Source organism: Anomaloglossus baeobatrachus, chromosome 5 (genome assembly GCF_048569485.1).
Source record: "Anomaloglossus baeobatrachus isolate aAnoBae1 chromosome 5, aAnoBae1.hap1, whole genome shotgun sequence".
Taxonomy (NCBI): domain Eukaryota; kingdom Metazoa; phylum Chordata; class Amphibia; order Anura; family Aromobatidae; genus Anomaloglossus; species Anomaloglossus baeobatrachus.
Window position 1 is genome coordinate 545549734 of NC_134357.1, and position 17412 is coordinate 545567145.

General features: G+C 41.9%; 1 protein-coding gene across 1 annotated transcript; it reads right to left on the reverse strand.

Moving 5' to 3' along the window:
* Positions 1-1540: 1540 nt before the first annotated feature.
* LOC142312256 (uncharacterized) lies at positions 1541-15507 on the reverse strand. The gene is made up of 7 exons (XM_075351188.1): positions 15436-15507; positions 14766-14915; positions 14457-14636; positions 14251-14374; positions 14070-14167; positions 13783-13873; positions 1541-4829 (listed from the first exon to the last, which is right to left on the reverse strand). The coding sequence occupies exons 2-7, from the start codon at positions 14841-14843 to the stop codon at positions 3970-3972; spliced, it is 1431 nt and encodes a 476-aa protein (XP_075207303.1). The 5' UTR covers positions 14844-14915; positions 15436-15507; the 3' UTR covers positions 1541-3969.
* Positions 15508-17412: the final 1905 nt, after the last annotated feature.

Here is a 17412-nt window from a genome sequence, read left to right on the forward strand (position 1 = left end):
GGACCATTATGACACACTTTATCTTTCTCATACTCCTTGCTGATCAAACCTTCAAACCAACCGGACACCAATTTTCAAACCCAACAGAAAGGCGATTTGGACCTTTCTCTAACAGAGGATCAGTGGAAGCATATCTTCTCTTGGGGATGTGGGGAGGAGGAGGGTGATATGTTACATATTTTCTGGTCCTGCAGGCTTCTTTCTTCTTTTTGGGGGAAAGTGCAGCAAGTGATACATAAAAATCACAACTCTCATTTCAGACTTGGACCCAGTTCTAATCCTTCTCCATCACTGTGACCTCCCCTTAAAAACCTATAGGCATTGTATATTAAGACATTTAATCATGACTGCAAAAGCATACATCCCTCAGCTCTGGAAGAAAGATAATGCTGCGCCAATTTCCCTCTGGTTCACTAAAATAAATGAGATGATGTTAATTAAAGAATTCACTTCTGTGATTATGCTCGTGTCCACAAAAGATTCTTTTATTGGATAGAATTTAGAACATCGGATAATTATCTGGCCTTTATCAGGGAGAACTGATCTCTGCTCTTTGTGCCCCATTTGGGAACACCTTTTCATATTACCTCCTCTCTTCGTGCTTCTTCTGCTGGTCTCCTTTCTGCTTTTCTCTTTGAGTAATAAGTTTATTTTGGTTCTTATCTCCTTTCCGCATGTATTGTCTCTTTGTATCTAACTTGGCACAGCTAGTGCCTTGTGATTGTATGTCATTTTGTATTTACATATTCAGTAAATAAAGATAAAGTTTAAAAAAAAACAAAAAACGTTTCCTCTAAATAAATATCAGACAATTGGCATAACAATTTATTCTGCATCTTTACATTTGCAAAAATAATAATGTTTCTAAGTACAGAAACTTTTTTGCATTATGTAGCAGTGAAAGGAAAACTCTTTGATATCATAAAAACAAGAGCCAATTAAACATTTTTGTCAGATTTTAATTTAGGAGGTCAAAAGCATTAAAAAAATTGGCTCATTACATAACTGAACCTGACAACCTTTGAAAATATGTAGTATAGTTTTATCTATAGAATTAAGAGGCTTGCTATGTTCAAATCAGACATACAATAAAATTTATATTGTGGTACCGATCCTCAAAGTCATAAGGGTCCCGAGAAACCGGCTCCTGGATTACAAAATAAGAGAGAATAAAAGAAGGGCAGCACTTGTGGTCACATCGATAGATGGGCGAAACCGCAGACATTCAGGTTCAGTGGATTTAACAGGAATTTTAAAAAAAATCTGATTTGGGACCGGACTTAAACATGAACATCTGCCTGGACACCGATTCCCATATGAGTCTATGCTGACCTAAACATTGTGCTTTAAAACGGTGGTAGAAAGGGCTAAGGGGATTAGAGTAGGATCGTTATACTTCCCTAATCTCCCGCACAACTGTAACACTACTCCGGGTCCACTCATTAACCCTCATACATATTCATTGCTTTCCCCGCTCACCGGGAGTCTCGGTATCTGTGATTGGTTGCAGTCAGACTGTGCCCCCACCCACTGTGACAGAGACTGGGTTTGCATAGAATCACATAAGCTGTCTGGGTACCTATAGTGTAAAGATAAATAGCCGTGTACTTAGCTTGGCTGTGTATCAAAAGAATAGGCACCCTATGTGTTTTTTTAATTATTTGGATGCAACAATTCTGGGCAGCTGCCAGCTGCTAATTTTAGGCTGGGAGGCCTATAACCATGGGCCTCCTCAGCCTGAGAATACGAGCCCCCAGCTGTTGGCTTTAACATGTGTGGGTATCAAAACAGGGGGGGGGGACAGCATGCAGTTTTTTAAAACTATTTATTTAAATAATAATAATTAAAAAAAACCGTATGGGGTTTCTCTTCTTTTGATACACAGCCAAGATAAGCACACGGGGCTAGGGGCTGCAACCTGTAGCCATATGATTTATCTGCGCTGAGCATCATACTATGGGGGGACCCTTTGCCAATTTATTTATTTTTACACTATAGGTACGCAGACAGTGTGTGTGATTCCAAGCAAACACAGTGGCTGACACATGGTGGGGGCACGGTCTGACTGCAACTAATCACAGACACCAGGACTGACAGTGGGCAGGGGAAGTATTGAATATGTATGAGGGTTAATGAGCCAACCCGGAAGTAGTGTTACAGCTGTGCAAAAGACTTGGTAAGTATAACACTCCTGCTTTATTTTCATTCCTTTTTTAATTGTCTGGGTGGCCGAATCCGAACAGTTACACGGAGGTCCTTGAGAACTCCGTGTTCAGAGTCGATGCACATATACTAGATATCCGATACGGACCACAAACTTTACAGTTTGGGTTCGCCCATGATTAGTCACATACATATAAACCTAGAACTTCCCTTATAGAGAAGGTCTAAATCCAAACAATCAAACCAAAATCCCAGTGACCAATCCACAATTAAGCAAGATGATAAAGAGGGCCACTGGTAAAGAAAAGACCAAAACAAGCACTTGGTGAAAATAATTTATTATAATGATTGTGAGCAAGGACAGACAGATGGCGACCAAGATGACAATACCACCACCGCCACCTGCTTTGCCTTCTAGTAACAACAAGTCTCAAGGTAATATTCTGTTAACATGTTGAATTGTTGACATGTCTTTGGCCCGTACAGGAATAAAGCACTTGGGTGACTGTACCCAGTTAATTATTTATCATATAACCCATTCACCCTTTGGTTAATGGGATTCCACATTAACCCTTTTGTGGATTAGCAGCCTTGTAACATTATCAGGTGGCGTTTGTGCAACTCTGTGTCCAGCGATATTTTCATCTTGGTCTCCATCACTGTCTGTCCTTGCTCACAATCATTACAATAAATTATTTTGTATTTCACCAAGTACTTGTATTATTCATATACAACCTGCACATTAACATCCTAAGAAAAATTGATGATGATAATCAACCCATATTCCACAGGGACCACAAATTGAGGGAAATATTCCCAGATCTACCATTTCTCTCCTGCAAACAGCTATGAAACAAAAGAAATCTTCTCAGCAGAAGTGTCCTCTCATTATTTTAGATGATCATAGTCACCTTTAGAAAATACAGGACTTGTACCCACATCTTACCTATAAACACAGTCCGTATACTCAATATAAAACAGAATTATCGAATCCTGGATGTGATCTCATATACATACTCCAATGTGGTGTACATCTAAATTTTCCTGATGAAGGAGCCTGCAAATATAATCTTCCAATGGAATGGATGGACACACACACACACACACACACACACACACACACAACACTGCTGCACAGATAGAATATTTACCCTTAGTTCTGCTGTAAAAGCACATTTACATTCACATAGAACACTGCTACATATGCACATTTACATTCAAATAGAACACTGCTACATATGCACATTTACATTCAAATAGAACACTGCTACATATGCACATTTGCATATATATATATATATATATATATATACACACATACATATATATATGTGCAAATATATATATATATATATATACGGTGTATACATTACCTCATTTTGCAGTGCCTTACAGGTCATGTGATTGATTAAATGACCTGAATTGTCTGGGAGCTAGTCAGGTGGAAGGTACTTCAGCTGCTCACTCAGGATGTGCAGCCTCTGCGCAGGTCCTGGTAGTTTCCTCGCCTTCTCTGAACCGATCACATACATCAGTGTATGGCACGAAGAGAGAGAGCAGTTCTCTCAATGACCGGGAATGACACTGTCTCAGAGTTCTCTTCCATCACAAGAAGCTGCCTCTGGACTTGTTAAAGGTGCATCGTATAGTCCAAAAAATAGTTTAGAGTTAGAGTTTTAAAATAATTCCCATTCTTATTCACATATAGGATGGTCTGTTATATGCTTTTTGCATAATCTGTCAAAATATATAATTTCTCCCTGTGTGTTATTTTTGATGGTTAACAAAATATGACTTTTCAGAAATTCAGATTTCAAAATCTTGATATGAGTATGGCTTCTCACCTGTGTGAATTCTCTGGTGTATTGTAAGATGCGATTTCTGGTTAAAATATTTCCCACATTCTGAACAGTGAAAAAACCTCTTCCCTGTGTGACTGCTGTAGTGTCTAATAAGGTGAAATTGCTTTACAAAACATTTTCCACATTCTGAACATGAAAAAGGCATCTGCACGGTGTGAATTCTCTGGTGTGTAACAAGATGTGATTTATGTACAAAACATTTCCCACATTCTGAACATGAATATGGCTTCTCCCCTGTGTGAATTCTCTGGTGTGCTAAAAGATGTGATTTCTGTACAAAACATTTCCCACATTCTGAACATGAAAAAGGCTTCTCCCCCGTGTGAATTTTCTGGTGTGTAACAAGATGTGATTTATGTACAAAACATTTCCCACATTCTGAACATGAATATGGCCTCTCCCCTGTGTGACTTCTCTCATGCCTAACAAGATATGATTTCTTGTGAAAATATTTCCCACACTTGGAACAAGAAAATCTCTTATCCTCCGTGTGAATTTTATGATGTTTAACAAAAGATGTTTTGAGGGGAAATCTATTTCCATATTGTGAAATTGACTTCTTTGCTTTAAGAGCAGATTGTTTTTTAATTCCTCTTTTCTGACTTTTATTTTTCTTAATAGTCTGTAATGAATCAGAAGCTAAGACTTGTTTCATTGGATCTGATGGTAAACCTTTGCTGTGAAGCGATGATGATGTATCTGGAGTAATGACATTCACTTTACTTGTATCCTGTGTGACACCAAGGTCATCTGATTTATAAATTGAAGATTTCAGTTGTTCCTCTGATCTCCTGGTACAGTCATCTGCCAAGAATAAAACAAATTATTTTGGAACAAAATATCCTTGAGATTATTTTTTAACAATTTTACTTAAATGTCCCTATTAATGGCAAGTTATGTAGCAAAATAGAATTATTCACATAGACTTTTACAGATAAATACAATAGAAAACCTCATAGGATGAACCAGTACAGCATGGTGTTCATTCTGACTCTCAAATATTAGAATAAGAAGCCACGAAAAATTATTATGTAAGCTACAATGATACTAATAAAAACTTCAACTCATTCCATAAAAAAACAAGCCCCCACTCAGGTCCATAATTTCTCATTGAAAAATCAGTAGCTCAAAAATGCCTAAAAAGCCACATGGCTTCCAAAAACTAATCCAACAAAATCCGCGATCTCAAAGCCAAGTCTCCCTCTTGTTTCACAGTCTTGCAGTGCACACAAATTACATTTAACATCCATGTATTTGGCTTTGCTGTAGTGAGAAGAGGCCACAATTTATGGCGTGCGTGTCTCCTGGACCACAATCTGGGTACTTGTATTAAAAACTAGCATATTAATAAACTAGCATATTGGTCCTGTCCTAGACTAGATACAATTTCAGATCTACAGGTCCGGGAGCACTTGGGCACCAGCTATCATAATATGGTAAGCTTCAAAGTAATATTCAATAGAACATTTAAAAAAGAGGAAATGCTAAAACCTAGAATTTTAGGAAAGCTGATTTCAACAAATTAACGGAAGAGCTTAAATGTGTAGATTGGGACAAAGTCATGGTAACTGGGGATACTGAAGATAAATGGGGAAAGTTTAAGGATATACTGCTAGAGTCCTGTAAAAAACCTATACCCTCTGGTAATAAAATGTCCAGGAAATTAAAGAAACCACTATGGATAAATAAGACTGTACAAAGTATAATTAAACAAAAACAAAGGGCGTTTAAAATCTTGAAGGCTGAGAATACAGAAATAGCATTTAAGAAGTATAAAGATATCAATAGGAAATATAAAAAAGAAATCAAGCAAGCAAAATTAGCTACTGAAACAAAAATCGCCAAGGACATTAAAATAAATCTCAAAATCTTTTATAAATACATTAATGCCAAAAGGAAAACAAAGGATAGTATCTGCCCCTTAAAATACAATAACAAGTTCGTTATAGAGGACAAACAAAAGACTGATATATTAAGCAGGCACTTCTCATCCGTGTTCACCAAGGAACTGACTGTTCCAGGGATCATTCAACAAGTGAAAAATCAAAGTTCACCATCAGATATAATTAATTTAACACAAAAAGAAGTACGTCTGCGTCTGAGTAAATTAAATATTGACAAATCCCCCGGGCCAGATGGCATTCATCCACAAATATTGAGGGAATTGAGCTCAGTAATCGACAAACCGCTGTATCTCATCTTCATAGACTCGCTTGTAACAGGGTTAGTGCCTCAGGATTGGAGGATTGCTGATGTGGTGCCGATATTTAAGAAAGGTAAGAGGTTGGATCCAGGCAACTACCGTCCAGTAAGCCTGACATCAGTAGTATGCAAAGTTTTTAAGGGCATTTTAAGGGATGACATGCAAAAATATATTGCAGAAAATAATATAAATAACTGACAGACAGAATGGATTCATGAAATATAAGTTGTGTCTAACCAACCTGTTGGGGTTCTATGAGGAGGTAAGTGCAAATCTGGATATTGGTAATGCAGCTGATGTGATTTATTTGGACTTTGCAAAGGCATTTGATACTGTACCACATAATAGCCATATACTAAAGCTCCAGAAGCAAGGACTAGGGGAAACTATATGCAACTGGGTAAGGAATTGGCTAAAAGATAGGAAACAAAAGAGTAGTCATAAATGGTACATACTCTAAATAGACTATAGTCAGCACTGGGGTGCCGCAGGGATCTGTGCTAGGAACAATTCTTTTAAATCTCTTTATTAACGACCTTGTGGATGGTATAGATAGTAAAGTGTCAGTCTTTGCTGATGACACCAAACTATGTAGGATATTAAAAACTGACCTTGATAGTATAATATTACAAAAAGATGTGGATAAGATGTCAGAATGGACAGATACTTGGCAAATGATATTTAATGTTGATAAATGTAAAGTAATGCACAGAGGACGGAGTAATCCTATAGCTGCGAATACATTAAATGGAAGTAAATTCGGGACTACAGAACAGAAGGACTTTGGTATTCTCATTACAGCAGCATTATTCAAGGTCAGGCAGCAGCTGCTAAAGCAAACAAGATGTTAGGGTGTATAAAAAGATAAATTAGATCCCGTGATACCAACGTATTATTACCCCTCTACAAATCACTTGTAAGGCCACATCTAGAATATGGGATTCAGTTTTGGGCTCCACATTTTAAAAAGGACATTCAGAAGTTAGAGTCAGTTCAAAGGTCTGATCTGGCTGTAAAGCACTACAATGACACACTCAGGACTACGCTAGACCAAGTAGCGCCCCTCACCCTCAGAAAGACCAAACACAGAGTAAAACAGCCCTGGCTCACATCACAAACTCGATTTCTCCAGCGATGCTCCAGGAGCGCCGAACGCCTATGGAGGAAAACCCGCACACCAGAAAACTTCATCCACTACAAGTTCATGTTAAGGACCTATAACTATTCCCTTCACCTCGCCAAACAGACCTACTTCACCAACCTTGTTTCCTCACTTGCCAACAATCCAAAAAAACTCTTTGACACCTTTCACTCCCTCCTCAGTCCCAAAGTACAGACCCCTGTCACAGCCCTTCATGCTGATGACCTGGCCTCGTATTTCACAGAGAAAATAGAAAACATCCGCCAAGAGATCAGCTCCCAGCCACCAAGCCCTGTGAATCCCATCCCTCCCCATATTCCATCCAGCTCACTTTCCACATTTGACCCAGTCACAGAGGAGGAAGTCTCCAGGCTCCTATCCTCCTCTCGTCCTACAACTTGCCCTACTGATCCCTTCCCCACACCTCTACTCCAGTCCCTCTCTCCGGTTGTCGCCACTCACCTAACTAAAATCTTCAATCTCTCTCTCTCTTCGGGTATCTTCCCCTCCTCCCTCAAACACTCTATCATTACTCCATTATTAAAAAAACCTTCTCTTGATCCGTCCTGCACAAGCAACTACAGACCAGTCTCCAATCTCTCCTTCATCTCTAAACTCTTGGAGCGCCTGGTCTACTCTCGCCTCACCCGCTACCTCTCCTCTCACTCTCTTCTAGATCCTTTACAGTCTGGCTTCCGCCCTTTACACTCAACAGAAACTGCCCTTGTCAAAGTGACCAATGACCTATTGACAGCAAAACGTAACGGTGACCACTCTCTGCTTATTCTTCTTGACCTTTCTGCTGCCTTTGACACTGTTGACCACCATCTCCTTCTCTCTATGCTCCACTCTATCGGCCCAAAGGACACTGTTCTTTCCTGGTTCTCTTCCTATCTTTCTGGCCGCTCATTCAGTGTATCATTTGCTGGCTCCACATCTTCTCCTCTTCCTCTCACTGTTGGGGTCCCTCAAGGCTCAGTCCTTGGCCCTCTTCTTTTCTCCCTCTACACTGCCCCAATTGGTCAGACCATCAGCATATTTGGCTTTCAGTACCATCTTTATGCTGATGACACACAGCTATACACCTCATCTCCTGAGCTCACCCCCGCTGTACTACAGAACACCAGTGACTGCCTGACTGCAGTTTGCAATGTCATGTCTGCTCTCTATCTGAAACTTAACCTTTCCAAAACTGAACTTCTTCTTTTCCCTCCATCTTCCAACTTTCCTCAACCTGACATCTCCCTCTCTGTGTGTGGCACAACGATAAGTCCTAGGCCGCAAGCCCGCTGCCTGGGGGTTATACTTGACACTGATCTTTCCTTCACCTCCCACATACAATCTCTTGCCCGCACCTGCCGCTTGCACCTCAAGAACATCTCTAGAATCCGCCCCTTTCTCACTATGGAAACGACAAAAACCCTCACCGTGGCCCTGATCCACTCTCGCCTTGACTACTGTAACTCTCTATTAATTGGTCTCCCCCTAACTAGACTCTCTCCTCTACAGTCAATCCTTAATGCAGCAGCCCGGGTCACCTATCTGGCTAACCGCTACTCGGATGCCTCTGCTCTGTGCCAGTCATTGCACTGGCTGCCCATATATCATAGGATCCAATTCAAACTGCTTGTTCTCACCCACAAAGCTCTCCACAGTGCAGCACCCCCCTACATCTCCACCCTCCTCTCTGTCTATCAGTCCACCCGTTCTCTACGCTCTGCAAGCGACTTTCGACTAACATCCACACTAATTCGAACCTCCCACTCCCGGATCCAAGACTTCTTCCGAGCTGCACCAACCCTCTGGAACGCTCTACCCCAAGAAGTTAGGACAAATCACAACTTACTCAGCTTCAGACGCACCCTAAAGACGCATCTTTTTAGGGCGGCCTATCACACTCCCTAATCAGATTCGATTCACATAGTCCCTCTACAACCTCTCACAACATAGCTCCACATCAAACTCCATGGCACCCAAAGGCATCTCAAGGCTCGGGCCCACTGGTCCAGGAAACCATTATCCAGCCCCATTTCCGTGAGATGGTTGGATTGTCATTGTAAATAAGCACTTGAACCTTGCCTCTCCCCCCATCTCATTGTAGATTGTAAGCTCTCACGAGCAGGGTTGTATTTTTTTTCCCCTCTAAATATTGTATTTCTATAACTGTTACTTGTTTGTATATGATCCTCCTGAATTGTAAAGCGCTACGGAATATGTTGGCGCTATAGAAATAAAGATTATTATTATTATTATTATTATTAAAGGCAGCTAATTAGACTACTACAAGGAATGGAAGTCCTCCCATATGATGAGAGGTTGAAAAAGTTAGATTTGTTTAGCTTAGAAAAAAGTAGACTCAGGGGAGATCTCATTTTTATGTATAAATACATGTGTGGTCAAAATAAAGGACTGGCACATGACTTATTTCTTCCAAAGATAATACTAAGGACCAGGGGGCACTCACTGCGAGTGGAAGAAAAGCAATTCCGGCAGCTAAATAAGAAAGGGTTAGAGCAGTCAGACTGTGGATTGCCCTACCACAAAAGGTAGTAATGGCAGTAATGGCAGATACTATAACGGCTTTTAAAAAAGGGCTGGATGATTTCCTCAGTACACACAACATTGTCGGTTATAAGTGACTTAGGGACAAAATGTAGAACTGGTGGAAGAAGGTTGAACTAGATGGACCTAGGTCTTTTTTCAACCTATGTAACTATGTAACAATCTTGGTACTATCTATTGGATAATAAATTGTCATATTTGCAATTTTCACTCATCAACATCCAGTGTGTGCTAATTTCTTGTAAGAGCCTGTGGAGTAAAAAGGAAGTCACTACTCCAATAGCACTGCAAATAAACCAGACATAAAATGTAACTTTTATTTAATAATTATAAAAACAGAAAATAGGATAAGGATGCTCATCGGGTAAGAAGGCACAGTGCCCAAATGTGAGTCGCGGGAGTAGCTCCACATCCTAATACGGTTCGGTTAATGCATCTTTGGTGCTTATTATGTTAGATTCTGACTTTACCAATGTTTGTATTTGTTTACTAACCAGTACTTGCTCTGTAAATGTCATTTACAATCTAGCGACAATGCTACCTGCTTTTGGATTGTGGTGCCACCTTCTTGCTAATTATGATACAACCTGTTTTTCTAATTATTTAATATAGGTAATATTTTACTTGTGGATTATCTGTACTAATTACTATATGATTCTCTCAGATTGCGGTGTATTACCATATTTATTAGTCCTACTGGGTAAATAATAATGATATATTAAATATACAATATATTATGCTTTTTTATTAAAGTTCTCACACACAGCGCTTTTATTTATATCCTATAGAGGACTTCACGGAGGGTTATAATTCCAAAACAAATTCACCTTACAAGGTTTTCTACCAGTCTGTCACATTCAGGAAATGAAATGTGACATTCAAAGTCATTTCAAAAGTGATATGTTATGCAAAAAATAGGTTTTGTAAATTGAATTGAACATATAAACACTTGTTGCTAAACTTGTAAGCCTTCTGTCATCGTAAAAATAAAATAAAAGGATAAAAAGAGGTTTGAAACATGATGCTGACTTAAAGTATAAATATGGTAAATTAAAGGGAACCTGTCATCAGGAAGTTGGCTTTCAACCTAAACGTTTCCCCCTCTGCAGCTCGTGGGCTGCATTCTAGTAAGGTTTCTATACTTTTTGTGCCCCTTTTTAAACCAAAATAAACACTTTATAAACTTGTACCTTTCTGTTTGAAAATCTTGTTAATTTTCCATGGGGGCGGGCCGTGTGGCGTCCGTTGCTGTAGCTTACGCCGTCCCCCATGCTCCAAATCATGCCTCATAACACCGCCCACTGCGCCGAGGTCCCGTGCACGCCGGGACACCTAGTGACGTGGTCGCAGGCACGAGAGTATGGGCGGCGCTGTGATTGCATCGCAAGTGCCCGCCCATACTCTCGTGCCCGCCCTTTCCCCACTGCCTCCAGCGTTCTGCGCCGGCCCGACGTCACCTCCTTCCCATCGTACCCTGCAGCAGGAAATAGATGGGAGGAGCGGAGCACAGGAGAAGCAGAGGATCTGAGCGACGTACAGAGGGGAGAGCGCGCACACGAGAGTATGGGCGGGCACTTGCGATGCAATCACAGCGCCGCCCATACTCTCGTGCATGCGACCACGTCACTAGGTGTCCCGGCGTGCACGGGACCTCGGCGCAGTGGGCGGTGTTATGAGGCATGATTTGGAGCATGGGGGACGGCGTAAGCTACAGCAACGGACGCCACACGGCCCGCCCCCATGGAAAATTAACAAGATTTTCAAACAGAAAGGTACAAGTTTATAAAGTGTTTATTTTGGTTTAAAAAGGGGCACAAAAAGTACAAAAACCTTCCTAGAATGCAGCCCACGAGCTGCAGAGGGGGAAACGTTTAGGTTGAAAGCCAAATTCCTGATGACAGGTTCCCTTTAAATTTAATAACTATTTTGTGTGGTTTCACTATCTGTTTTAAGAGCATAAAAATTTAAAGTTTGAAACGTTCAATTATTTCTAAATAATTTTGTTACATTTTTGGTATTTTCAAAAATGTAACGAAAGTTAACAGAAGCAAAAGTACAATGTCTCACAGAAAAAAAATCTCAAAGATGACTGGAATTAGAACAACCATCCAAAGTTATTACCAAATAAAGTGACACATGTCAGATGTGAAAAACAGGGCCTGCGGGAAGTGGCTAAATCGGAGACTTTTTGGAACTATTGAAGTCAAAATCTGTGATTATAGACAATAACAAATCTACTGAAATGATCAAACTCATCAGTCTTCATCAGTAAAAAATTAGTAACTAGTGGTGAAATATCTCTGGAGTAATTATAGTATGTGGCTTGATGGCCCTTAGTGATATAAACTGCGTCTGGGTGTCCGCCTGCAGAAAGCGTATATGCCCGGAAATGGTGCAAGAGAAGGCACAGTGTGACTCCTTCTGTACCATTATAGTCAATGGCTCCGTCAGCGCATGCGTCTGAAATCCGTTTTTTGGAGGGTTCGGACGGAGGCTCCGATGGGACCAGTGAACGTAGGTTATAACGCAGTGTGAAGGAGGCCTTACAGATACATGACGACATAGATAGGTGTAATGTTTTTTGTGTAGTTTATTGAAACATTTTCTAAGTTAGTGGCTTTTAAAAGAAATTGAAACGTTAGGATAAAGGGAAAATCTGCTGTTATTGTACAGAAATTCACACTTTGATCTCACTGCACATTTAATGTTGTCGATAAATGCAAACTTTAGCAAGAAAGACTGGACCTGCACAAAATAGATAAAAGGTAGATTCATCCAATAACATATCAGGATTCTAGGAAGGAAACAGCGTCATCACCCTCCACTTTCTCTTAGGGGCCCATCATAATGTTTTCATTCAAGTGATTTTCTAAACTGTCAGCACATTGTAACGCCTGCCTTGAGCCACAGACACAGACTGGCTGTAAAGGGAGGCCAGATGAAAGCCGCCAACAAAGCAGGACCCCGAGAACTGTGCAACAATTTAACTCCTATACAGGGATTTAGAATTACACAGAGCCCCAGAGATCATCACCTGTGGTAGGCTGTAGTACGTGGTAGTCAGGCAGGGTCAAAAAAAAGGAAATGCAATACAGGAACAGAATCGGCAGGCAAGGGCGTAATGAGGAGACAAAGCAGAGGTCAAATCCGGGACTGGCAGCAAGGTACAAAAATGACAGGCACAAGGGTAGTCAAAACACAAGCAAGGTCAGCGCACAGGAATCAAAATACAACAGCACAGGAACCAGGAATACACACTATCTCTGGCAGTGGACAGATGACAGGAGGAGGAATAAGAAGGGTGTGGTGTCTTCCTATTGGCTGTAGCTGAATGATGGTTAACTTCAGCTGGAAGACACACGCCACCTACAATCACCCTAGTGGTACTGCAGGTCCCAGGGAAACCCAGCTTAGTGAATGTTCGGAGCCTGCACCCACCAGAGCCACTGGCACCGACTCCTCTCCCATCACCAGCATCATCCACGGTGGGAACACGGCGGCGCCTAGTGATCGGAGCAGAAGTCGCAGAAGCGGACTCTGGGGGGACATAACACACATTCTATGTACGCTGTCATTTGGCTTTGGAGCTTACAGATCTGATCAGTAAGATGTCAGAATCTTCTAATTCCAGGAGGTAGATGAATCCTCCAGGTTGTAAGCTCTATAGAAGAAGAACTTTCAGTGCCCCAAAGGAATTTGAACAATTCCGGCTGAAAAAGAATGTTGTGATCTAGCAACAAAATGGTAATCACATGATTGTGATATGGCCGGACTACACCACCGATAAAGCAGCCACAGCCGGTGACTGAGAAGAATCTGTGACTTCTCTGCATTTAGTGGTTACTACTCACCTGGGTTGTCATATGTAGGAATCTCCTCTTTACACCGCTCATCACCCCTCACATATGTCTCTGTAGTATTAATATGGATCAGATCTTCACCCTGAAACAAATATTGTAAAAGTCACAGACAGATGGAGAAGTCACATCTATGATCAGCTCTAATCCTGCCATCTCCACTGCTCTCATTACACAAGTATAAACATATAATACTGGAGGATAAAACAAGACGGAGCACAAGACCTTCACAGCCGTCTACACATCATAGGGAGATTTCATGACACCTTCTCTCCATCTACCTGATGATCCTGAGGAACATCGGGATCTTCTTGTTTACAGTCCTGTGGGAGAAGAAGATGGGGACATCTCTCTGGTGTTGTCATCTCACTGGATAGAACTGGAGGAAACACATACAGGGACTGAATTCATTCCTTACATACAGATAATTATAGGCCGTATGTATTTAGTCCTGTCTATTACCTGGTGATGTGAGGGGCTGGGGAACCACCATCATGACGTCCTTGTACAGATCTTTGTGTCCTTCTAAATACTCCCACTCCTCCATGGAGAAATAGACGGTGACGTCCTGACACCTTATAGGAACCTGACACATACAATGATACCGTCACCCCCCGATCCCTTCATAGCGTTACTGTATAATGTCCCAGCATTCCCAGCAGTGTCACCTCTCCAGTCAGCAGCTCAATCATCTTGTAGGTGAGTTCTAGGATCTTCTGCTCATTGATGTCCTCATGTATCGGGGGGTGAGGTGGAGGCCCCGTGATTGGGCTCAGGGGTCTTCCCCATCCCTCACACACAGGGTCCTGACAGCGCTCACTAGAGGTCTTCTTCACTACTGTGTAATCCTGGTTATGGAGAGACACAGTAATAAATCTCACTACAGACATTTCCAGAGTCCTCACCTCTCCAGTTCTGTCCATCTGTTATTCCCATAGATAAGAATGATGTAATGTGACGTCATCAGAATCTCTCACCTCTCCAGTAAGCCGGAAGAGGATCTCTAGGGTGAGGTGTAATATCCTCTCCGCCATCTTGTCCTTGTCCATATCCATCCTTCACGGGGCAATCAGGAGAATTCTCTTATAAAGAAGATCTCCACTGAGAGGATCCGATATTGTAGGGACCTGAATGGGGAGAAGATGAACTGATGGGTGAGGAGAAAAATAGAGCACGGTGTGTCCTTCTATCACTTCTGTGGAGCTGTGAGGGGGAACATTACACTGTGTGGGGACAGAAAAGGGGCCGAGGACAGAGGGCAGGAGAGGGGCCAAGGGCAGGAAAGGGGCCGAGGACTGAGGGCAGGAGAGGGGCAGAGGACCGAGGGCAGGAAGGGGGCCGAGGACTGAGGGCAGGAGAGGGGCCGAGGACTGAGGGCAGAAAGGGGCCGAGGACTGAGGGCAGAAAGGAGCCGAGGACTGAGGGCAGGAAAGGGGCAGAGGACTGAGGGCAGGAAAGGGGCAGAGGACTGAGGGCAGGAAAGGGGCAGAGGACTGAGGGCAGGAAAGGGGCCGAGGACTGAGGGCAGACGGGTTTCCTCACTTCCGGCCTCTCATAGTTGGGGCGTCTGTATCTATCAGAGGAAAAGGAACAAAAACCTCACGATTCATAGAAATCAGCGAGAGAAAAACACCAAGAAAGTCTCACAGCTGAAGGGGTTAATGCCGCCTGCCCCAGTAATGGGGAATCTCCACATGACCCACACTAGCTGTATGGTAGATGCTAGAGTGTATGGGCTCCCTCCAGGTATGACATAAATTCTCACGTGATAGGGGGCGTGTTCAAAATGCAGCCTGATGTTTTCCAGACGGAATTAACATTCTTTTTCTCAGTCTACATGGGCATAGAGGTGATTATAATAGAAGCGGGGGAGGGGGTAAGAGCTGCAGATGGGGGGGCTGCATGATTATAGTGAACGGGAGAAAACATCGCCAGGAGGACCTGTGATGATGTCACATGGAGGGGAGGAGTCAGGGGTCACATGATCAGCTCCTCAGTGTATGCAGGACTCTGCTGTGCTGGGTGTCATGGTGCTGGGTGAGGGGAAGGTTATGTGTGGGGTCAGGAGACAACGTGTACGTATGACATGACTTCTCTGCATTTAGTGGTCACTACTCACCTGAGCAATTATCTGTAGGAATCTCCTCTTTACACCGCTCATCACCCCTCACATATGTCTCTGTAGTAATAATATGGGTCAGATCTTCAGCCTGAAACAAATATTGTGAAAGTCACAGATGGAGAAGTCCCATCTATGATCAGCTCTAATCCTGCCATCTCCACCGCTCTCATTACACAAGTATAACACATATAATACTGGAGGATAAAACAAGACTTCTATCTATTGTAGCATCTACAGGAGGCCAGGCGCAGGCAGCAGACAGGGGTGGGAATAGATGGCAAAACCAGACCCACAAATTAGCTATTCGGCAGCTGCTGACAACCAAAAAGCTGTACATTTCTGTAACTTTACTTGCCTGTATTTCAAAAACTATACATACAATCTAACAACTAAAGGTATGTATAGAATCAGCATGATAGCGCCAGTATATCACTGGCTCTAAGTTATATAGGAAAATCCTGGCGATTGGTTCACTTTAACCCCTTCACGACCGGCCGATTTTTCGCTTTCCGTTTTTTTTTTCGCCATTCTTTTTCTGAGAGACGTACCTTTTTTATTTTTCAGTCAATATGGTCATGTGAGGGCTCATTTTTTGCGGAACGAGCTGTACTTTTAAATGAAACCATCAGTTTTACCATATAGTGTACTAAAAAACCGCAAAAAAATTCCAAATGCAGAAAAATTGCAAAAAAAGTGCGATAGCACTATGGTTTTTGAGATATTTTATTCACTGTGTTCACTATATGGTAAAACTGATGTGTGGGTGTGATGCCTCAGGTCAGTGCGAGTTCGTAGACAGCAAACATGTATAGGTTTACTTTTATATAAGGGGTTAAAAAAAAATCGGAAGTTTGTCCGAAAAAAGTGGCACACGTTTTACGCCATATTCCGTGACCCGTAGTGTTCTCATTTTTCGGAATCTATGGCCCAATGACGGCTTATTTTTTGCGTCTCGAGCTGACGTTTTTAACGGTACCATTTTTGCGCAGATGCTATGTTTTGATCGCCTCATTGCATTTTGCGCAAAAGTTGTGGCAACAAAAAAACATCGTTTTGGCGTTTGGATTTTTTTGTCGCTACGCCGTAAACTGATCAGATTAATTGATTTTATATTTTGATAGATCGGGCATTTCTGAACGCGGCGATACCAAATGTGTGTATATTTTTTAATTTTTTTAACCCTTTAATTTTCAATGGGGCGAATGGGGGGTGATTTGAACCTTTAGGTTTTTTTGTTTTTTTTTAATTTTTAAAACTTTTTTTAACTTTTTTTTTTTATTTTACTAGTCCCCCTAGGGGGCTATTGCGATCAGCATTCCGGTCGCTCTGCAGTATCTGCTGATCACAGCTACAAGGCTGTAAACAGCAGATACGCTCTCTTTCTCTTTTGCTGTGCCGCTGGCACAGCGAAAGTGAAAGCAAGTCAGGTGTAGTACAGATGTCATCACATGACCCTGTGCTACCATGACAACTATCGGGAGTCACGTGATCGCGTCACGTGA

What these genes read in the sequence shown, in the direction of transcription:
- LOC142312256 (XM_075351188.1), bottom strand. Translation starts at nt 14,843, where the DNA reads ATGGATATGGACAAGGACAAGATGGCGGAGAGGATATTACACCTCACC. An exon ending in ATGTTCCTCAGGATCATCAG is followed by an intron (nt 13,874 to 14,069) that starts GTAGATGGAGAG and finishes TATTTGTTTCAG; the next exon opens with GGTGAAGATCTGATCCATAT. An exon ending in TCCTACATATGACAACCCAG is followed by an intron (nt 4,830 to 13,782) that starts GTGAGTAGTAAC and finishes TATTCTTGGCAG; the next exon opens with ATGACTGTACCAGGAGATCA.